This window comes from Mirounga leonina, unplaced genomic scaffold, assembly GCF_011800145.1.
Source record: "Mirounga leonina isolate KUSES-001 unplaced genomic scaffold, KU_Mleo_1.0 Mir_128, whole genome shotgun sequence".
In the NCBI taxonomy this organism is placed as follows: domain Eukaryota; kingdom Metazoa; phylum Chordata; class Mammalia; order Carnivora; family Phocidae; genus Mirounga; species Mirounga leonina.
Genome location: NW_023270320.1, coordinates 4,350,270 through 4,370,024, shown reverse-complemented (window position 1 = coordinate 4,370,024; position 19,755 = coordinate 4,350,270). Strand labels below are relative to the sequence as shown.

The 19,755-nt window shown below is 36.4% G+C and overlaps 1 protein-coding gene across 1 annotated transcript; it reads left to right on the top strand.

Moving 5' to 3' along the window:
- Positions 1 to 2,099: 2,099 nt before the first annotated feature.
- Positions 2,100 to 16,887, top strand: IDO1 (indoleamine 2,3-dioxygenase 1). Its single transcript, XM_035003983.1, has 10 exons — positions 2,100 to 2,277; positions 6,057 to 6,152; positions 6,270 to 6,389; positions 9,562 to 9,680; positions 10,895 to 10,909; positions 12,653 to 12,752; positions 13,523 to 13,640; positions 14,663 to 14,714; positions 15,135 to 15,283; positions 16,310 to 16,887. The coding sequence occupies exons 1-10, from the start codon at positions 2,179 to 2,181 to the stop codon at positions 16,624 to 16,626; spliced, it is 1,185 nt and encodes a 394-aa protein (XP_034859874.1). The 5' UTR covers positions 2,100 to 2,178; the 3' UTR covers positions 16,627 to 16,887.
- The last annotated feature ends 2,868 nt before the right edge of the window (positions 16,888 to 19,755 follow it).

The following is a 19,755-nucleotide window of genomic DNA, read 5'->3' as shown; positions in this document are numbered from 1 at the left end:
AGGCAGACAGATTCATATCTGTCAGAGCTGGGAGGCTATAGAGCAAAATGCTGAGTTTTGATTTTCAGGAGCTTTCTTTCACAATGAGCTGGCCACAGGTAAAAAGCTAAAGAAAAAGATAAAGACTCTACAGATGATAGTAAGATTAAGATGTTTTTCTGAAGGGGTGCCTGGGTGGCTCAGTTCATTAAACATCTGACTCAATATCTGCTCAAGTCTTGACCTCAGGGTCATAAGTTTAAAAAAAAATTTGAAAAGTGTTTTTTTGACACCATGTGGAAAGGGATTTTCAGTGAGATATGGTTATTACTGAAGAAAAATCAAGATAAATGAGGACTGAGGATCAATTGAGAATGTAGTTTCAGAAATATGAAAAGGGTAAAAGTGTGTAGATAGAGATAAATAAGCGGAGAATAAAGTAGGATACTAAAATATTATTGTTTCTGCAGTCAAAGGTAGGATGGATTTCTTAAAGATTTATTTATTTATTTATTTATTATAGAGAGAAGGTGTGTGAGCAGAGGAAGAGGACTGAGTGCAGGGCCTGAAGTGGAGCTCAATCGCATGACCATGAGATCATGACCCTGAGATCATGACCTGAGCCAAAGTCAAGAGTTGGATGCTTAACCAACTGAGCCACCAAACCCCCCCAAAGGAGGACAAATTTAATGAAGTAGTTGGATAAGCAGAGTCAAGAAAAGTTTTTATCAAGTCATGCTTCTTAAAAAAAAATTAATCTTCAGAAACTTTTTCAGACAGAATTATCTGAAACTCCATTACATGTATCTGTTTTGATTCACCCACGAAAAAAATTCAGGCACAAAGAGTGAAAAACCATAGAAATAACACGTTCTCTAATTCTTGAAAGTTTTTTGGAATTTTTGGCTTTCATATAGATATGATAACCCAACATGATACTTTTTGTTTGTTTCTTTTGCCTTGGGCCTGGTTTCAGAAATACCAGCATGAGTAATCATTCATTTCAAAGAGGCATAGCCAAGTGTTCTCTCTGCTGTATAATTTTGATTTCAATTTCACTTACTTTTATTATAAGGAGACCATATTCTTATAAAACTACATATTAAAAAAGAAAAACAACTCATGATGTAATAGGAAAGAATAGTGTGATAACTATTCTAGAATGCAAAGTCATGCACCATTAAAAGTTATCTCAAGTACTGATAAGCTGGATGACAAAACAGCATTCTTATAATGTACTGAACACTAACTCCTAATCTCTCTTCTCCTTTTGATCATCAAAAAGAACGATATGCTTTCTGCTTTTGCTTCAGCTTTATTAAGATCAAACAATGCCTGTAAGGGACCACAGAACTGCATGCACCCTCAAAAACCTTTACCAAATGCAATTTTAATTTGCATTTTGAAAGAAACATTTTCAAGGTATTTAATCCTTTATTTAAACTTGTAACATATCACAAATTCTCCAAATGTGAAGGACTGTTGCCTCAGAATCAGTCCTTAGCAGTCAAATATAGTAGAGATGCAGAAAAGTCTTCCTAAAAAAGACTCATAAGGAATAATAAGAAGAAAGAAGTGTTATCATTGTGAGCACAGATAAAAGATTGGGTAAGAAAATGGGGGTATAGAGGGGTACTATCTTAATTCCTCATGTGCTTCCACTTTTTTTCTAGTTCAGAGTCATTGACTAATAGTTCAATGTACCACAGGTTGCATTTCATGGCTGCCAAAATAAGACACTGATATTTCATAGAACCCTGGAGACTTTCAGGAAAGCCAATGACAGTGCTGACTAAATGATAGTTTAGGACTTTAGCCCAGGTCAAATTCATTATCTTAATTCAAAGATTTAAAAGGTCCCATAAAACATGTTTTTTTCTGGTTACCTATTTTCATGGTTTTTGTTATTTCAGTTTCTTTCTGACTTCCCCAATGGCAGTAAACAAATGATGTTCCCACTGAGAAACATTTCATAGGAACATAAGCTTTCAGTTTCTTCATACGATGAATAATGATGCTTTCGTGGTTTTATTGTTTATCAAATTACAAAGAAAGAAAATGAAACTATTCCAAAAGTGGAAGTCAGTTCTTACTGCCTACGTGATAAGTTTGTCGTCATTGGCTATGGCAGCCTTTATAATGAATAGATGCTCTGAAACTCCATCAAACTGAGGAGGACCAAAGGAGGAAACTGCAAGGATGGCACATAATGGAAGGCTTCTTATGGAAAGTTCTCGGGAAATTTTTGAAAAATACCATATAGATGAAGAGGTGGGCTTCGCTCTGCCAAATCCACTGGTAAGATGGAGCACTAAGATATGGGCAAAAATGTTTTATTATCATTGACTACCTGGACACGTTTACTTCTATTGAACAAATGTGGTTCAGTGATTTTTACTAAACAAAGGGATAAGGCAGTGCCCAAGTTAGAGGCCAAGTTTTAATAAATAGTTCATACTTAACTTAAAATTTTCTGCCTAGAAATTTAGTATTAAATGCACTTTTTAGCTACCTAATGCAGATAAGGAAAGTGATGAGATAAGGAAACTATAGAAGTATTTTGGTTTAATACAACTGCATTTTTGGAGGGCATTTTGAAAAAAAAAAAAACAAAGTAATAAATGATCCATGAGTCAAAGGAACCCCCTGTCTTGGCTGATATACCTTAAATTGTATGAAGTGTATGTTAGTGCTTTGATTAGGTTTTTGAGATGGTATATCAAGCAACTGTGTGTTGTATTAATACTGCTTGTTGTTACTAAGCATAAGATTCAAGTGAGTCTAAGCTACCTTTTTTCTTTTTACAAGCTTTGCCTACAAATAGCAAGACATGTAGAGTAAATGTTTGCCTTTAAAACTACATTTTTCTAAGTTGTATTCCAAAGAATGCCATGAAAACCATCTTATTATCTACTTCAGTTATTAAATATTTATATAGCATTATTAAGCAATTTACAAATATTCTTACTCCATCTTCACAACCATCCTAAAAGGTATCCTAAATTTTCCTGATGAGAAATTTAAGCCAGGCAGAATTTAGGTAATTACCCAAACTCACACAGCTAGCAATGACAGAGATGGAATGTGAACCTGACTAGTCTGGCTCCAGAGTCCATGATCTTAAAATTATTATAATATGCTGCTTCTCTTAATAGAAGAAGATATCAGGGCACTGGGTGGCTCAGTCGGTTAAGCATCTGCCTTCAGCTCAGGTCATGATCCCACGACCTGGGATCGAGCCCTATATCGGGCTCTCTGCTCAACGGGAAGCCTGCTTCTCCCTCTGCCTGCCACTCTGCCTATCCATGCTCTCTGTCTATCTCTCTGTCAAATAAATAAATAAAATCTTAAAAAAAAGAGAGAGAGAGAGAGAAGAAGATATGATAAGGCATTGCTTCTTCCCTACCCCACTCTTGGGTTTAATAACGTCCATGAAATTCCATATGATTTCTAGGAACCAGTTACATGTTGTGACAATTCAATATACAAGTATATATCTATTTATTATAGCTCAAACAGAGTCTGTATTCTAGAGGACATCTTTTATCTTAGAGAGAGAGAGAATGAGCAAGGAAGGGGCAGAGGGACAGAGAATCTCAAGCAGACTCCCCACTAAGCCCAGAGCCTGATGCAGGGTTTGATCTCACTACACTAAGATCATGACCGGAACCAAAACCAAGGGCTGGATGCTCAACTGACTGAGCCACCCAGGCACCCCTAGAGGGTATCTGTAAATGCAGCAAATATATTTTTAGTAGAGATCCAATTTAACTGTACTTAGAGATAACATTCTGTAAATACCTTATATAATACAGGCAAATCTAAAGCAAATTCTTCCTCCCAATCTAATTCTTCTCCTCAAATTATTAAGTTAATTTAATGTTATTGCTAAAAGCACCTAGTTTACCTTATATTTGCAAATAAGTAATACTCAGACTTGCTACTCCTCCATTCAAGCACACCAAAGTGCCAGAATAAGATGGTTTTGAAAATGTACTTATCAGTGGTACAAGAACAAAAATCTTTTTCAGAAACTGTGAAACCTCCTATCATTTTTCCCCCACAGTAGTTTCTCTTAAAAATTAAGACATTATGATAGTTACGGAGACCTCTAGAACAGATTCCAAGGGGTAAAGCAAAACCCCCAAACCAAAGAAAAACAAAACCCTTCTCGAACTACTTAAAAAATAATGTTGCTACTTAAGATGCTTAGGAAGTTAGATCATGTCCTGAAACAAGAAAAATAAATTAGGGGCTACTTCCTTTTCTTCACTGAAGATCTTTCCTGGAAATTATAAACTCAAAAATATCCATTTCACCTCTTATAATCTATCAGCTTTCTATTCCAAAGGAAAATAATGTGTCTTCTAATTCCACGTAGATACAAAATACATTCGCTAATCTAGCAGAAGTTGAATGACCCTCTGTGTTATTCTTCATTGATTCATATTATACCATTTAAACCCCCTCCAAACCAGAAGTATATATATATGTTTAAAGGTTTTATTTATTTATTTACTTACTTATCTGAGAGAGAGAGAGAGAGACATAAGAAGGGGGAGCGGCAGGCAGAGGGAAAAGCAGGCTCCTCGCTGAGCAGGGAGCCCGATGCAGAACTCAAACCCAGAACCCTGGGATCATGACCTGAGCTGAAGGCAGACGCTTAACCGACTGAGCCACCCAGGCGTCCTTGAACTAGAAGTGTATTACTGATTGAATTTTACGTCTGTCAAATAGGAGGCTAATCATGATATATAACAACAACAACAACAAAATCCATTATTTGGGGAAAATAGTAACAACCAAAAATTCAGTTGTGCTACATAGTAAAACACACAACAAAAAAAGATGTATGTATTACTAAAAACACTAGACGATAGCATTTGTGTGGTTAGGGAGAAAAATTCGGAGAAACAAGAAAGGTGACTATCTAGTGCTTGGATCTTTCATTGTTAAAAATCTGCCCTAACAGACAAAGCCTGGCCGATTATATGCAGCAGGTGAAAATGTCTGAATTTTATGTTACATTTGCCTTTTTGTCTTACAGCTTACTTACAATATTAGCTTCATTTTGTAGCTTAAAACTTCACCCACACTGGTGTGAGTTCATCTCTCCATTTTTGCTATGTCTCCATAATTCAGTATTGATGACCTCAAGGACATGTCTGGAAACAGCTTAATGAAGGAGGCATGGGGAAAGAGCATATGGGAAGTTATTCAGAGATCTGAATCTCATTTCAGGGTGTTGTCTAGGTCTTTTGTTTGCATGTTTTCCCTTGAGATGAAAATATAAATATAATAAGATCCAAGGAGACACTTTTGTTTGGCTTTTACTTGCACTTACTGGGTGAAATATAAACCTCTAGTACCAAAGCAGGCAATCAATATGTAAATATATAGCATCTCCTACATGTCCAGTACTGTCCCGGGTTCTGTAAGAAATATAAAATTAAAAGCATGATAAAATCCTTGCCATCACGTAGTGAGATTTTGAAAGAGCCTTTTCAAAGGTGGAAACAAACGTTCATTCACAACAAACTATATATTCAAAACAACTTCATAAACTGAGCTTTATTTTCCTTATTTATGAAATGGAGATAACAATCAACATTTTAGGTCATTATAATATTAAATATTTATTGAGCAAAATGCCTAGTCTATTGCTGACATCTAATAAATCTCATTTTTCTTTCCATTCAAAAAAACTTAAAATTTAGCCAGGAAAAAAAATAAATAGCAGGTAACAATAAATTACTTAACAATGTAAAGGTATAATACATAGGGTGCATAACTGGGGTTGTAAGTGTAGACTGGAATAATCAGGATGATTTTAGTGGAACTTTTGAGGTGACTTGTGAAAAAGAGGCAGGTAAGAGTGTTTGAGGAGAAGAAAAGAAGGTCGTGAGCCCTGGGTGTGCAGGTGGCAATGCAGGGACTGGAGTTACTGGACAGGTAAGTGTGTGACAGACAACGTTGCACAGAACTGATCTAGAGGCAAAATAGACTATCAGTCAGAAGCAAAACTACTTTGTAAAAATTTTCGCTACTAAATAAAAGTCCCATTTCTTTTTTTCAAGGAGGAGCTACCTCCGCCTTATGATGAATGGATTTCCATCGCTAAAAATCTGCCTGAACTGATTGACAAAAATGAGCTACGTAAAAAAGTTGACCAGGTTTAGAAAAGCATTACATTCGTCTTCCTCTGTTATAGCTTCTTGACATTTTTACCTTGGTTTTGAAGCTGTGTTGTCACCTGTATTGATTTGAGTCAACCTGTCTTTTATTCTCAGTTAAAAATTCACAGTATTGATGCCCTCAGAGATCACAAGTCGCAGCGCCTTGCACATCTGGCCCTGGGGTATATCACCATGGCATACGTGTGGAATCAAGGTGATGGAGATGTTCGAAAGGTTTGGAGATTTTTTGGTATTTCTTATGTTACATGACAATTTACATCCAATTTAATGTAAAAAACATTCTAAAAGTATTATAACTAGATTTTGTGATGCTTGGATAACAGAAAAAAATGAAAAGGAAAACAATCATTCACTGATTTAACATGCCAACTGCTATCATTATTAGATTTTTAATCTCTTATTTATGTAACACACTTGCTCCAGCCTGTGTATATAGATGTATGTTCTGTGTCTTTCACTGAAATTTACTGTAAGCATTTCTTAGTTATTACACAATCCTTTTAGTCATCATTTGAAATCACTTTATAGTTTTTCATTGAGTTCCTGAATTTTATTTATTCAATCCTCTATTGATAAATACTATACTTGTTTTTAATATTTTACCATTGTAAATGACATAATAATCAACATATTTGAATATGAAACATTTTCTCTATGAGTTTTGGGAGATATGAACATATTATGGCTTTTCTTATTGTTAAAATGCTATCTTACGTCTGTCAACTTGGAAGAACATATGGGTTTCACTCTACTCATCAACAGTATAGATAACTTTAGATTTAAAATAATGTCATCTTGTATTTTATCTGGCAACCCTAATTACAAGAAACCAATACAGACTGTAATACCAACTCTTTAAACCCCAAAGAGATAAAATAGATTCCAGAAGCACCTTCTGTCATTTAGGGAATATTCTTCCCCTTTTTGACAAAGGTAATTGGAATTTTGTCTTGTTTTGCTTTCCACATCCTGTTTAAATATACAACACATATTGTCCACCGATGTGATGTGTCATCCCCTGATATGGAAACAAAAGGAAAAAGTTGCTCTGCATAATCATGGGAACATCTTATACTTCTTTATAATCATCAAACTATCATGTCTAGAATTTTGATGACACAAAAAGGTATAAGATAGCCTGACAACCTAAGCACAAAGCCTCACTAGACTTGCTAGAATCTGAGTCTAGCTAAATGTGTAGGCATTGTATAGAAAAATCATAAATAACAAAGGGCAGCATGTGCTAGGAGCAGAAGCATGAGAGAGTTGAGAGTAGAAGGAAAGTAGTTGGTATAATAATGAAATGCTTCAAAGAAGTGGAACCTGAACTACTTCTTGAAAGATTGGTAGAGCTTATCTAAAGAGGAGAGGAGCAGAAAAGAAAAAGGACCAGCAAAAAACAATATGGAGACCAGAACATACATGGGATAATCAAAAGATAATAAATTTATGCAAGTGGAGATCAGAATTATAAAAGAAAACATGAATATATATTTTTAATTTATCTAGTTTTTGTATACCACATTATTCCAAAAAGGATTTTAGAAACCAGCAACAAATATATTTAAGTGAGGAAATTGTAGGAAAGAAAAATAAATGGATAAAAAATAAGATACATCAATATAAGGCACAATTTGCTTCAGACTGGGCTAGAAACTAGCATCTGAGTTTCTTAGTTACTGCATGTTTCTAATAGATTAAGATGTGTTTGAACATCTTTTCTTTTTCCCAAGTCATTTTAAATTAACTTTTTAATTAAGCAACTTTCTTTTGTTTCCCTTCGATCTTTTCTTTAAATCAGAAAGAGGCAAAAATTTCCTTTTGAAATGTGTAAATCATTTGCAAACCAAAATATTTCATTTCCCAGAGGCACAAGCTCTGCAAGGGGAAGCATATATCCAGGTGTGACTTTGATAGCCAATGTTTCTCCTTCTAACATTTTGTTTTCTTTGTTAAACCATCTTTGTTAAACCAGGTGTATTAAGTTAATACAAAGCCACTTAGGTTATAGCTCCCATGATTTTTGCAGAACTGTGGAGTGGGCCACATCATCATACCACCTCTACCACTGCAGTCCCACTGCCCACTACTCCAGATGAGCTACACATCCCTGTCCTTTGCCTGGTTGGATACACATATTCCAGCCATTGGCTTCTAATGACAAGGGTAACCTTAATTATTACATGGGACCATCTAATTATAAACCAAATGATAGTTAGATGAGGAAGTCAGGCAGATAAAGAATAAATGGTCAGCATTATGACTAATAGAGCAGTTGGAAAACATGGCTTGCATGTGTGACAACAATGGGCCTGCTAGGAAAGCATTTACCCATCAGGATTGCCCATGGAGGTAGGAGCCTTTTAGATTGTGGCCAGATATGGAGCAGAATCCTGAGTAATAGGCTCAGGAAAAAAGACAGGTGAATACAAAGTTTGCTGAGCTTCAGTCCCACTTCCACACTCAACAATTAGATAAGCCTCTATACCTCCTCTGAGGAAGGGTGAGTGAAAGAGCCAAGAGTGTCACTCCAATTGATACAATCTGCATGGAAATAGAAAGGCTAAAGGAAATTCCTCCTGCTGACCCAAGTAAGTCTTCAAGGATGAGCGCCAATGTCACTCTATGGCAAGGTTTTCTAAAAAATCATCCAGGACAGAGTTCCTGTCAGCACTGTGCTCCAGGTATGTATCATATCCCAAAGTCTTAATTACAAGTGACTTTGAATTTCTTGGAGACATTTGATTTTATCCTCTTATTGCCTGTAGATAAAGAGCTCCTTGCATAGAAGAGTTGCCTAACAAATATTCATGGGATGGATGCAAGAGTAAATAAATGACTGCAAGTAACTCCCAGGCCATTAGAAAGTCAAGGATGCATCCTTTGTTCCTTGCACCCTCTACCTCCTTTTGCTCTCTCTCTGACTAGATTATGTCCACATCAACCTACATCTAAAACATAAACATTTAATAATTACCAGGACCGGGCGCCTGGGTGGCTCAGTTGGTTAAGCGACTGCCTTCGGCTCAGGTCATGATCCCAGGGTCCTGGGATCGAGCCCCGCATCGGGCTCCCTGCTCAGCGGGAAACCTGCTTCTCCCTCTCCCACTCCCCCTGCTTGTGTTCCTGCTCTCGCAGTCTCTGTCTCTGTCAAATAAATAAATAAAATCTTAAAAAAAAAAAAATTACCAGGACTAAGTTATGAAATGAGGAAGAGAAAATTACGATTGTTTGGTTTCAGAGTGTGGTTATGTAGAACAGCTCATGTTTTGGCACTAATAGACCAGTTGGAATGGTAGTAGAAGAAATAGCAGGAAGGTAGCAGGAAGCAGAAGAAAAGGGAAGACACTTCAAAGGTTAATACTAAATTTTGTGTTTTCATTAGGTCCTGCCAGAGAATATTGCTGTTCCTTACTGTAAACTCTCTGATAAGCTGGGTCTGCCTCCTATTCTGGTTTATGCAGACTGTGTCTTGGCAAACTGGAAGAAAAAGGATCCCAGTGGGTATGTAAACTATGATTATAACAGGAACTAAAGAAGTGCATCCTATTTACATCAATAAGACATTAGTCATTGGTTTAATTTTTGGCAGAACAGCTTTCTTCTCTGTTTTGGGGGTATTTCTTTTTTTTTTTTTTTGTGGTATGATTTCTTTTGATGGCATATCTATAACTACAAATGTATAAGAGAAAGGTGTGTAATTATCATACAATGAAATGCACCATCTTAACTGTTCAGTTTGGTGATTTTGACTGTTCTATATACATGGATAGCCCTAAGCAAGATACAGAATATCACCTCTGTGGCTCTTTCCGTTCAATTTTCTCCTCTACCTCCAGGTAAAGATACTCTGATTTGTCATATTAAAAACTAATTTTTTTCTGCTATTGGATTTCATATCAATGAGATTATAGAGTATGTACTCTTTTGTGTCTGGCTTTCCTTATTAACATGTTTTGGTGTTTCTACAAATTTGATTTTTAACTATCCAGTTGAGTTAAAGGGTTGACACATTTTTAGCAGTAGAGATGGCAATGCCTGGGCCTTTGGTGCCACCTGCTGAGGATCTAGGCCCCTCCTCTCCTTTAAGCAATGCGGTCTCCCAGTAAAGGGACCAGAGACTTGTGGTGCCCCAGGGCTTTGAGTGTGTATCTGCAGAGAAGTACTATAGACCGGGAAACACAAAATGAAAGGATTTGGTCTAGAAAAGAATGGGAAGTTACCAGAGAGGGAGACAAACGGTGAGAGACTCCTAACTATAGGAAACAAACAGGGTTACCAGAGGGGAGGGGCATGGGGGGGATGGGGTAACTGGTGATGAGCATTAAGGAGGGCACTTGACGCAATGAGTACCTGGTACTATATGCAACTGATGAATTATTGAAATCTACATCTGAAATTAATGATGTGCTATATGTTGGCTAATTGAATTTAAATTAAAAAAATAGTTTATTAGTAACAACTAGTTTTGACTAACATGTGTGTTCCTTGAATATTTATTTTTTTTTACTTACAAAGTCCTAAGTGTTTACAATGCTTAGTTGATAAATATTTTTTTAAAAACACACATATATATTTTTTTCTTTTTTGTGTATATCTTAACTTTGATAGATAAGTAGTATTAGATTGAATAAGAATAACTCAAAGCCATTTGATTTTTAAATTGATTTTCTTTTTGTCTTCCAATTGATCCATTGTTTCATGGCTGCTTTCACAAGGCCTATGACTTACGAGTAAGTATTTGATTCTTATTTTATTATAAGAATTGTTATTCAAAGTGAGTATAGGTTTATCAGTATCCTCCAAATGTACTTTTTTAAAAGACCAATTGAATTCAAGCAAAAAATAACTCAAGTAATTGTTTAAAGAGCAAATAATCCCAATTTTTAATTAGATCTATGACTGTGATAGAACTGTGTCTGCTTGATATTGTAGCTATAGATATATGCAAAAATAGCACTTGCATATATAAAAATGTAATTAATATGCATAAATGCAAAATGCACATACATCTGTGTGTCTTTGCCTTAATGACCGCAGTGGCCAGATACATACACCTGTTCTTTTTGACCCAATCCTTACCATTTTTAATCTATGTACAGAAGAGAGTCTGGGAGCTAGTGAAACAAAGGTAAATATCCTAGGAATAATCCTGCCCTGGTGAAGAAAGCAGATATAGGAAAATTATGTAAATTGCTTTATGATTAAGAGGAGAGTAAGAGGATAAAGGGCTGAGGAACTCTAACTAAATAAAAGGGATGAAGAAGGAATCCCTGTAACAAGTTATTTAAGCTGAGTTCTGAAGAGTGAGTAGGAAAGAATTAGAGGAGTGTTCATAGTGGAAGAAACAGCAAGAGTGAGGGCCTCAAAGTGAGGAAAATTGTGGTGCATTATCGGAACTGAAGGAAGGCTAGTGGTGCTCATATGTAGTGACTGAGACACAGTAGTGTGGAAAAGGGATAAAGAAATAAAGTTAGCAAAAAGATTACGTAGGACTTTTGGCTATGATTAGGGGTTTAAATAGCATCTTAAAAACAATGGAAATCTATGGAAGGTTTTTAAATGGGAGGAGTCTCATTTTACAGATGAGAACTCTGAGGCAGCAACAAATTGCAGAAATGGACTGGCTTCAGACCGTGAATTTAACCAACGTGAATTTCATAGATCTACAGATATTGAGACCTTGTTTGCATTAGTGCAAAACTTCAATAAAAAAGAAAATAGGGGGGTACCTGGGTGGCTCAGATGGTTACATGTCTGATTCTTGGTTGGTTTCAGCTCAGGTTATGATCTCATGGGTCGTGGGATTGAGCCCCGCATAGAGCTCCACACTCAGGGCAGAGTCTGCTTGAGACTTTTTCTCTCCCTCTGCCCCTACCACTGCTTGTGCTCTCTCTTTCTATCTCTCTTTCTCTCAAATAAATAAATAAATTTCTCTTTAAAAAAAAATAAATAATAAATAAATAGTCTTTTTAAAAAAAAGAAAGAAAATAGGGTCTAATCAGTTATTTGCATTTCCCAATTTCTTTGTAAAGCAGGTAAACCATTGAAAAATTGAATCAGGTTCACAGATAAAAATAAGGAGATAAATATATTTATTTGAAGCAAAAAGACTACTTAAAATTATACCTCACAAATGTCTCTATAAGCATTGAATATGTATAAATATATAAATATGGTAATATGTATACATGTGAAAAATTAATGAGAGAATAGAAACAGAAATAGTCTTGGAATTTCTAGTCCCAAATTCTAAAATGGAATTTCAAGTCCCAACTTAATCTACTATTAGATCTTAGACAATGGACCTAACACTCATATTCCCAAAAACATAACATAGATAGTAAAACCTATCATACTTCTCTCACAAGATTTTTTTGAAATTAAAATGGAATAAAAATACTTGAAAACTACAAAGCACTCGAATACACCAGTATTTTTGCTAAATTCTTGACTTCCTTGACTTATTTTCTTAGGAACATGGACATTCTGTTTTGGTTTCCTGGTGGAGACTGCAGTAAAGGATTTTTCCTGGTTTCACTGTTGGTGGAGATAGCAGCTGCTTCTGCAATCAAAGTACGTCCATCCCTATCAGCAAATTTTTATCTCCATTTGCATAAGCAGAGCGATCACTTAGTAACTAAACTATATTATGCATGGAATAACTTTATCCTGACTAAATACAGCATTCAATTAGTTAATTGGATATAAGGGATCATCTGGTAGAAATAGTTTATTTATTTTTGTGTGTCACCTAAAATATAAAACGTAAGATCCATTTATTTATTTATTTATTTATTTATTTATTTATTTATTTATTTATTTTAGAGAGAGAGAGAGCACAAGTGGGGAGGGGCAGAGGGAGAGAAAGAATCTTAAGCAGGCTCCACGCCCAGCATGGAGCCCGATGTGGGGCTGGATCTCATGACGCTGAGATCATGACCTGAGCTGAAATCCAGATTTGGACGCTTAACCGACTGAGCCACCCAGGTGCCCCAAGATCCATATATTTAGAATTAAGTTTAATACCTTAATAGGAGAGATGCATTTTTAATGCAATTTGGCATTGAAACTAGATCACAGAGTGACATAAATCCAATGGTTTTGACTATTAGAAATAGAACTGAGACTATATAAAACTAAATGATAAATAAATAAAAATAAATCCAAGCTTAATTAAATATAAGGAAATTAGTCAAACAATAAAAGGGTTCTCAGCCCAAAAATGAAGTGGAAATCCTACATTTAATTTAGGGATTAAGAATTAGGAGAATTTTATTCTATGCCAATACTTAGTGCTAGGAAACCTTACATGTTCATCTTTTTTTTTTTTTTTTCCCTTTAAGGTAATTCCTGATTTATTCAGGGCAGTTAAAAATGAGGACCGGAATACTATGCAAAAAGCACTGCGTTATATAGCTTCTTGTCTGCACCAAGCCCGTAAAGAGTTTGAACAAATTAATGGTAAATATTGTATGCCTGAAAATATTCAAGGCTCGCAGTCACGTGCTTCTGATTTTCTGAGACTAGAGTTGTTGAGAAAATGGAAGAAAAACACTCTCACTTAGTGGTGTGTTTTCACTTTATCTCATTAAATAACTATATTTGCTTGTGGTAGGTTTTATTATATGCATTTTATGGATAAGGTAATCTAATGGAGAGATAAGATAAGTGGCCCAAGGTTACACAGGTAGTAAATTGTGAAGTCGGGTCTCCTTAACTCTAAATAATGTCATTGCCTCCCACTGAAACCATGGATAAACTTGTGGAAGGTTCAGGCTGTTTTAAGTTCTGAAATACTTAGCTTCTGCTTTATAGGAACTCCCTACAAATTCTGCTTTTTCACAAGATAAGTAAGAAACAACATAGAAAAACCACCGAGCTCAGAAGTTATTACAAAATTAATAGCTAAAAAACAGCAATAACTAAAAAAGTACATAAACAAGGATTTACAAAAAAAAAAAAAAAAAAGTGTGCCCTGCTGGATAGCCTTATGTGATTGTGTTACTGCTGGTTGGTCCTTGGCAAAAAAATTGACCTTTAAATCAGAAAGGTTAGTAACCTTTGGGGAGGGAGACCCAGGGATGGTGTCCATAGGGCTCTTGAGGCTCTTATTTCTGCTTTTCATTTTGTGTAGGTTTGTTTCTTTATGTAAGTAGTTTATCTGTTCTATCAGTAAGCATATGAAATAGCTTTAAAGAAACGTTGACAGTTTAACTGGTCTCCTGAGGATGAGTCTGGTGGGCTTAGGTTCTTTGACCCAAGCTGTGTGTTACCCCTACGGTAGACCCTGTTCAATGAACAGGGGGGTCCCCTCAAAAAGGTCAGGTGAGTGAGAGAATTTGTCGTTAGGGACTTTTTCTGCACCAGCTGACATAATGCCTTTCCTGCAGCCTAAACTGAAACCCACTATCAGTTGTTTACAATATCTTGATCTCCTCTCTAAGTTCTGGTAACTGCTTAAACACACCTCATCTTTTTTGCAGAATATGTGGACCCCAGCACATTTTTCAATGTTCTTCGCATATACTTGTCCGGGTATGTAATCTTATGCTTGAATTTGTTTTCTCTTAAAGAATTACCATAAAGAACACATCAAATTCCCACTGATGGTCCCCACTATCTATCGGGTTGAGGAAATAGCTCCTATCATAAAATACATTTTGTAGAGAAAGAATAGACTGTTATGGACAGGAAAGGTAGTCATTTAGAAAAAAAAAAAGGAATGATCTGTGCTAGTGCAAAGGTAAAGTTCCATTTATAGAATACTTATGCCAAATTTGTTCAGAACCATGTTATTTGTCACTCCCAAACATGAATATGAGTGGAAGGAGAGTGTGGAAGAATAATGAAGTTAATCTCATGTCACTTCCCATTCATCCTCTATTATAAGATTTTATACCTGTAAATTTGGCAATTATCCAAATAGTGATTATTTTTTTTTCCTTCCTGGCCTAGCTGGAAAGGCAACTCCCAACTGCCAGGGGGTCTGAAGTACGAAGGTTTCTGGAACACTCCAAAGGCGTTTGCGGGGGGAAGTGCAGCCCAAAGTAGCATCTTTCAGTGCTTTGACATTCTGCTGGGCATCCAGCAGAGTTCTGGTGAAGGTGAGTGGACAATGACAAATAATAATCATCTCATATGTTAATACAATAGTGTTTTAATATCTAAAAAGTAACTTCTCATCAGCATCTCATCTGAGCTTATTTGATACTTTTAGAAGAATTAGTAAGGCAAGACTATATTGTCATCATCCCATTTCACAGACAACCAAGCAGGAACTTCTAAGTTTCATTAGAGGATAAGTGATGGGCTCTTATTAACCAGCTAGAAAGCAGTGAAGTCAGAACCAAAATCCAAGTTCATCACCCTCTCAGACTTGACATTTGGGCATGTATATAAGGCCTGATTGACTGTGGGGAAGCCCATAGCACATGTTCTGAAAATGTACGATCAGATTCAGAAAGAGAAAGTCACCTGCAAATGGGATGGGACAGAAGTTGGGGAGGTAGAGACCTCAGTGACAAGGGGAGGCTTGGCACTGCTCTTGGTCAGCTTACTGCCCCAGCAGCTCAAATTTGAAAGATGCACCAAAGGTGAAAGATGAACCTCATTCATTATATTCCTTCTAGGGGTTTAGAGCAGGCAGAAGAAGCTCCAATAAGAACTTTGTACTTTTCTCTGTTTTCCTAAACTTCTACTTAATAGTCAAAGGGAAAATCATTGGCATAGGTGAAAATATCATTTTTTTCTTAGTTAATTCATTTATTTAAAAATTGTCCCTTAAACTCTCTTAGACTCATGCTATGATCGGTCAAGTATAGATTATATACACCCTATCTATATCATCAGCTTTTTAGAAGGATCAAATACAGTAGGGAAGTGAGAAAGGACACACAAACAAAAAACTTTATTATGAAAGAATTATTTCAGTTCATGTGGTTTTCAGAATTAAGTATATATTACAATAATTATCATTACTAATAGTAAGACCAATAGCATTCTCATTGCCTCATGCTGCAAAGGTGATTCTGTGATCTCCTACCCACTCTGACCTCACTCTGCTCTTCTCACCTGGATTGGGGAACGCTTTGGCTTCCCTACCACCTAATCTCTCTCTCTTGTTCCTTCAGAATCTGCTGCCAGATTCCTCCAGGAAATGAGAAACTATATGCCACCAGCTCACCGGGAATTTCTTCTCTCATTAGAGTCAGGCCCCTCAGTCCGTGAATTTGTTCTTTCAAAAGGTGATGATGAGCTGCAGGAAGATTATAATGAGTGTGTGAAAGCTATGGTGTCCCTGAGAAACTATCATCTGCAGATGGTGACTAAGTACATTGTGATTCCTTCAAACCAGCAAGAAAATAAAGGAACTGGAGGCACTAGTGTCATGACTTTCCTAAGGAGTGTAAGAGGTACAACTAAGAACTTCCTGCTGAGAGATAATTAATGTAACTCAAACAAGGGCACATTTTGTCAAGACAAAGATGTATATATGTATCAGTGTCACTGCTCATTATATCAGACCCATGAATTAATAATACACAGCTCTTTAATAGTACTTATAAAAGATTTCAAAATGCTTTTCCAGTATCTGTGTCTTCCTTGTATGAATATAATAAAAAGAAATTATATTAGATGTATTATAATCCATATTATGTAATTAGGATATAATGATGAATTCAATAAAAATTGATGTGATATAATAAAATGTCTAAAAGTTGCTTTATTCATAACTATAAATAAATACTTCTCCAGATGAGACCTAGTCTACACTGCTATCTTTTAGCATGGCTAATCGATTCCTGTACTTCCCCTACAGTAATATCACACCTGTTTATAATTACCTATGTACTTGTCTATATTCTCATTACATGATAAGCTTCATGATGTCAGGGATACTCTATCATTTACTGACCCATGCATCCCCCAACCTTAGAATATACTTTACAAATATCTGTTGAATGAATATATAAAAGCATGAGTGACCTCATGAACAAATTAATCTGGACTAACAAGAAGAGGTCACTTTTGAAATATAATTTCTCCTGGGAGGTCAGGGTTATCTGGCACTCACAGTCTGGCATGAATTTACTTAATAATGGAATCTAAGAATGCTGGAGAGGAGCTTAAAAATTATACGAGCCAGACTCATTTTAAAGATGACAAAAGTGAGGCTCAGAAGAGTGAAGTTGCTCACTTAGGGTCACACAATTACTTATAAATGGGAGGAGAACTTAAGTCTGTTGACAATTCATCTTTTTCACTGGACTTGATGTAGACCAGGTTCAAGAGGAAGGGAACTTGGGAAGGAGAAAGGGAGGAAATGAGATGACTTGACAGAATCTCATGAGGTAGTAGAAAATGATTAGCTAGAGATTGGGTATGCTATTAAAGATGAGAAGAGAAAAAAGACACAACAGTTACCTGAATGCAGAATTAGCAAGAACTTTCGATTTATCAAAAGCCCAGGTTGAGGAGATGGGTTGAGTGGACACAAGCAGAGTTAAGGAAGGAAATGTAGTCACATATTTCTAAGGGCAAACATCTAAAAACTATTTTAACATTATTTTTCAAATACACCCTAACCCAGTGAAATAGACGAAATCTGCCCGCTCATAGCAAAATTTCACTTGACTGTGGAGAAAATATACTAAATGTTAATGGTAATAGTTTTTAGGTGCATGGGACACATTTTCTTCTTTATTCTCCTGTCAGTGTTTCTGCAATAAGCATATATACGTTTACAATGAAAAAAAGTATGGGGCCGCCTGGGTAGCTCAGTCAATTAAGCATCAGACTCATGATTTCAGCTCAGGTCATGATCTCTAGGTCATGAGATCAAGCCCCACATTGGGCTCCATGCTGTGCGTGGTTCCTGCTTAAGATTCTCTCTCTCCTTCTGCCCCTCCCCACTCCCCGCTCACATGCAGGTGCAATGCGCACATGCTCTCTCTCTCTCTCTCTCAAACAAAAAGTATTCATGCATGCATGAATGTATGCATGCAGACCAAATACATGTATGTGTGTAAATTTAAGGGCTGGCCAGAAAGATCATCATGTCTTAGGACTTGATGCTGTTCAGAAAGCACTAAACTGAGAGTCAGGAGACGAACATGTGGGTTTCATTTTGCACATCTATCACCTTTGACCTCAGGCAAGTCACTTTGTATTTCTGTACAGTGAGCATCATAATTCTTGCCCTGCTTCATTCACAAGGTTATTAGTGAATGATATATAGCGTTGAAATCTTAGGAAACTACAAAGTACTACTAGAATATAAGTAAGTAAATTGCTAAGGATCACTTATTGGCTCCAAGTTAAGAGTTTTGTCTGTCCTGTCTTCTACACTGATCACTCTGGCTTCACAACTATGTACCTAAAGGTTACACATCAGGAATTTCTCCTCCAGAGTTGGTTTTACCTAATTAGTAATGAATCACCTTGACATGCAAAACATCTTTGATTCCCTCAGCCAGATGCTGCACCCACATCTTCTCTTTAAGAACATCACATATATCAGACCTGGAGGGATGAAAAGTAGGTAGAGGGAGGGAGAAGGAGGGGGCATTGTCCCTAACACAACACTGTTGTTAGATAGGTCATAGACAGACTGAAACCAGGTTTCAAATTCTCCACAAAGAGGGTAGATGCTTGTTCCTCAGAGGTTATTCTCTTCTATCTGTCCAAATAATAGAAATCATGATTCCTGCTTTTCTTCTAACTCACTCATCTCCAGACTGGAAGATGTACAACAAAATACTGGATATGTTTCTAAAGAAGTCCTGGTATTCTTGCATCCATGTCATGTGGCCTCTGCTCATCACAGTGAGTGCTCCTGGGGGAGGGGTCCTTGAGTTACTGGAAGATGAAGGTAGTCTGCGACCATAAGAGAAGATTGTAGCTAGATTCAGTGGATTCTTAGTAACATGGGTTCCATTTGAATAGAATTAACAATAACTCCATCCCACTCTGTGTTAGTAAAATCAGAAGTGTACAGTGGTATGTTCCCCACATGTTTTCCATAAGTGAGGAAAACTTACCTAATAATAAGTATCTTTTTCATATCAAGGAAAAGTGCTCCTTTCACCCTTCCTTCTATAATTAACTTTTGCTCAATAAATGATTGCAGTTCATTAAATATAATCCATACCATGTTTTTTCTCACTCTAATATATTAGATATAATATTATATGATACAGTGGGAATTCATACAGTCTGGACTCCTTATACCATTCTGTAAGAGTTAATGCATAGGGACGTACAGTTCTTACTGTGAGCCATGAGCTAAAGATAGGAATTTATTCATTTATTCATTTATTCACTTCCACAGAATTGTCTAAAATAACAATAAACAATTGAAGGACGCCTGGATAGCTCAGTTGGTTAAGCCTCTGCCTTCAGCTCAGGTCACGATCCCAGGGTCCTGGGGTGGAGTCCCACATTGGGCTCCTTGCTCAGCTGGGAGCCTGCTTCTCCCTCTGCCTGCTTGCCTGCTGCTCCCCCTGCTTGTGCTCTCTCTCTCTCAGAAAAATAAATAAATAAATAAATAAATAAATAAATAAATAAATAAATAAAT

Coding starts and splice junctions, on each gene's coding strand:
- IDO1 (XM_035003983.1), top strand. CDS start 2,179: ATGGCACATAATGGAAGGCTTCTTATGGAAAGTTCTCGGGAAATTTTT. Junction 6,153..6,269: donor TACGTAAAAAAGTTGACCAG/GTTTAGAAAAGC, acceptor TTTTATTCTCAG/TTAAAAATTCACAGTATTGA. Junction 14,715..15,134: donor CTTCGCATATACTTGTCCGG/GTATGTAATCTT, acceptor TTCCTGGCCTAG/CTGGAAAGGCAACTCCCAAC.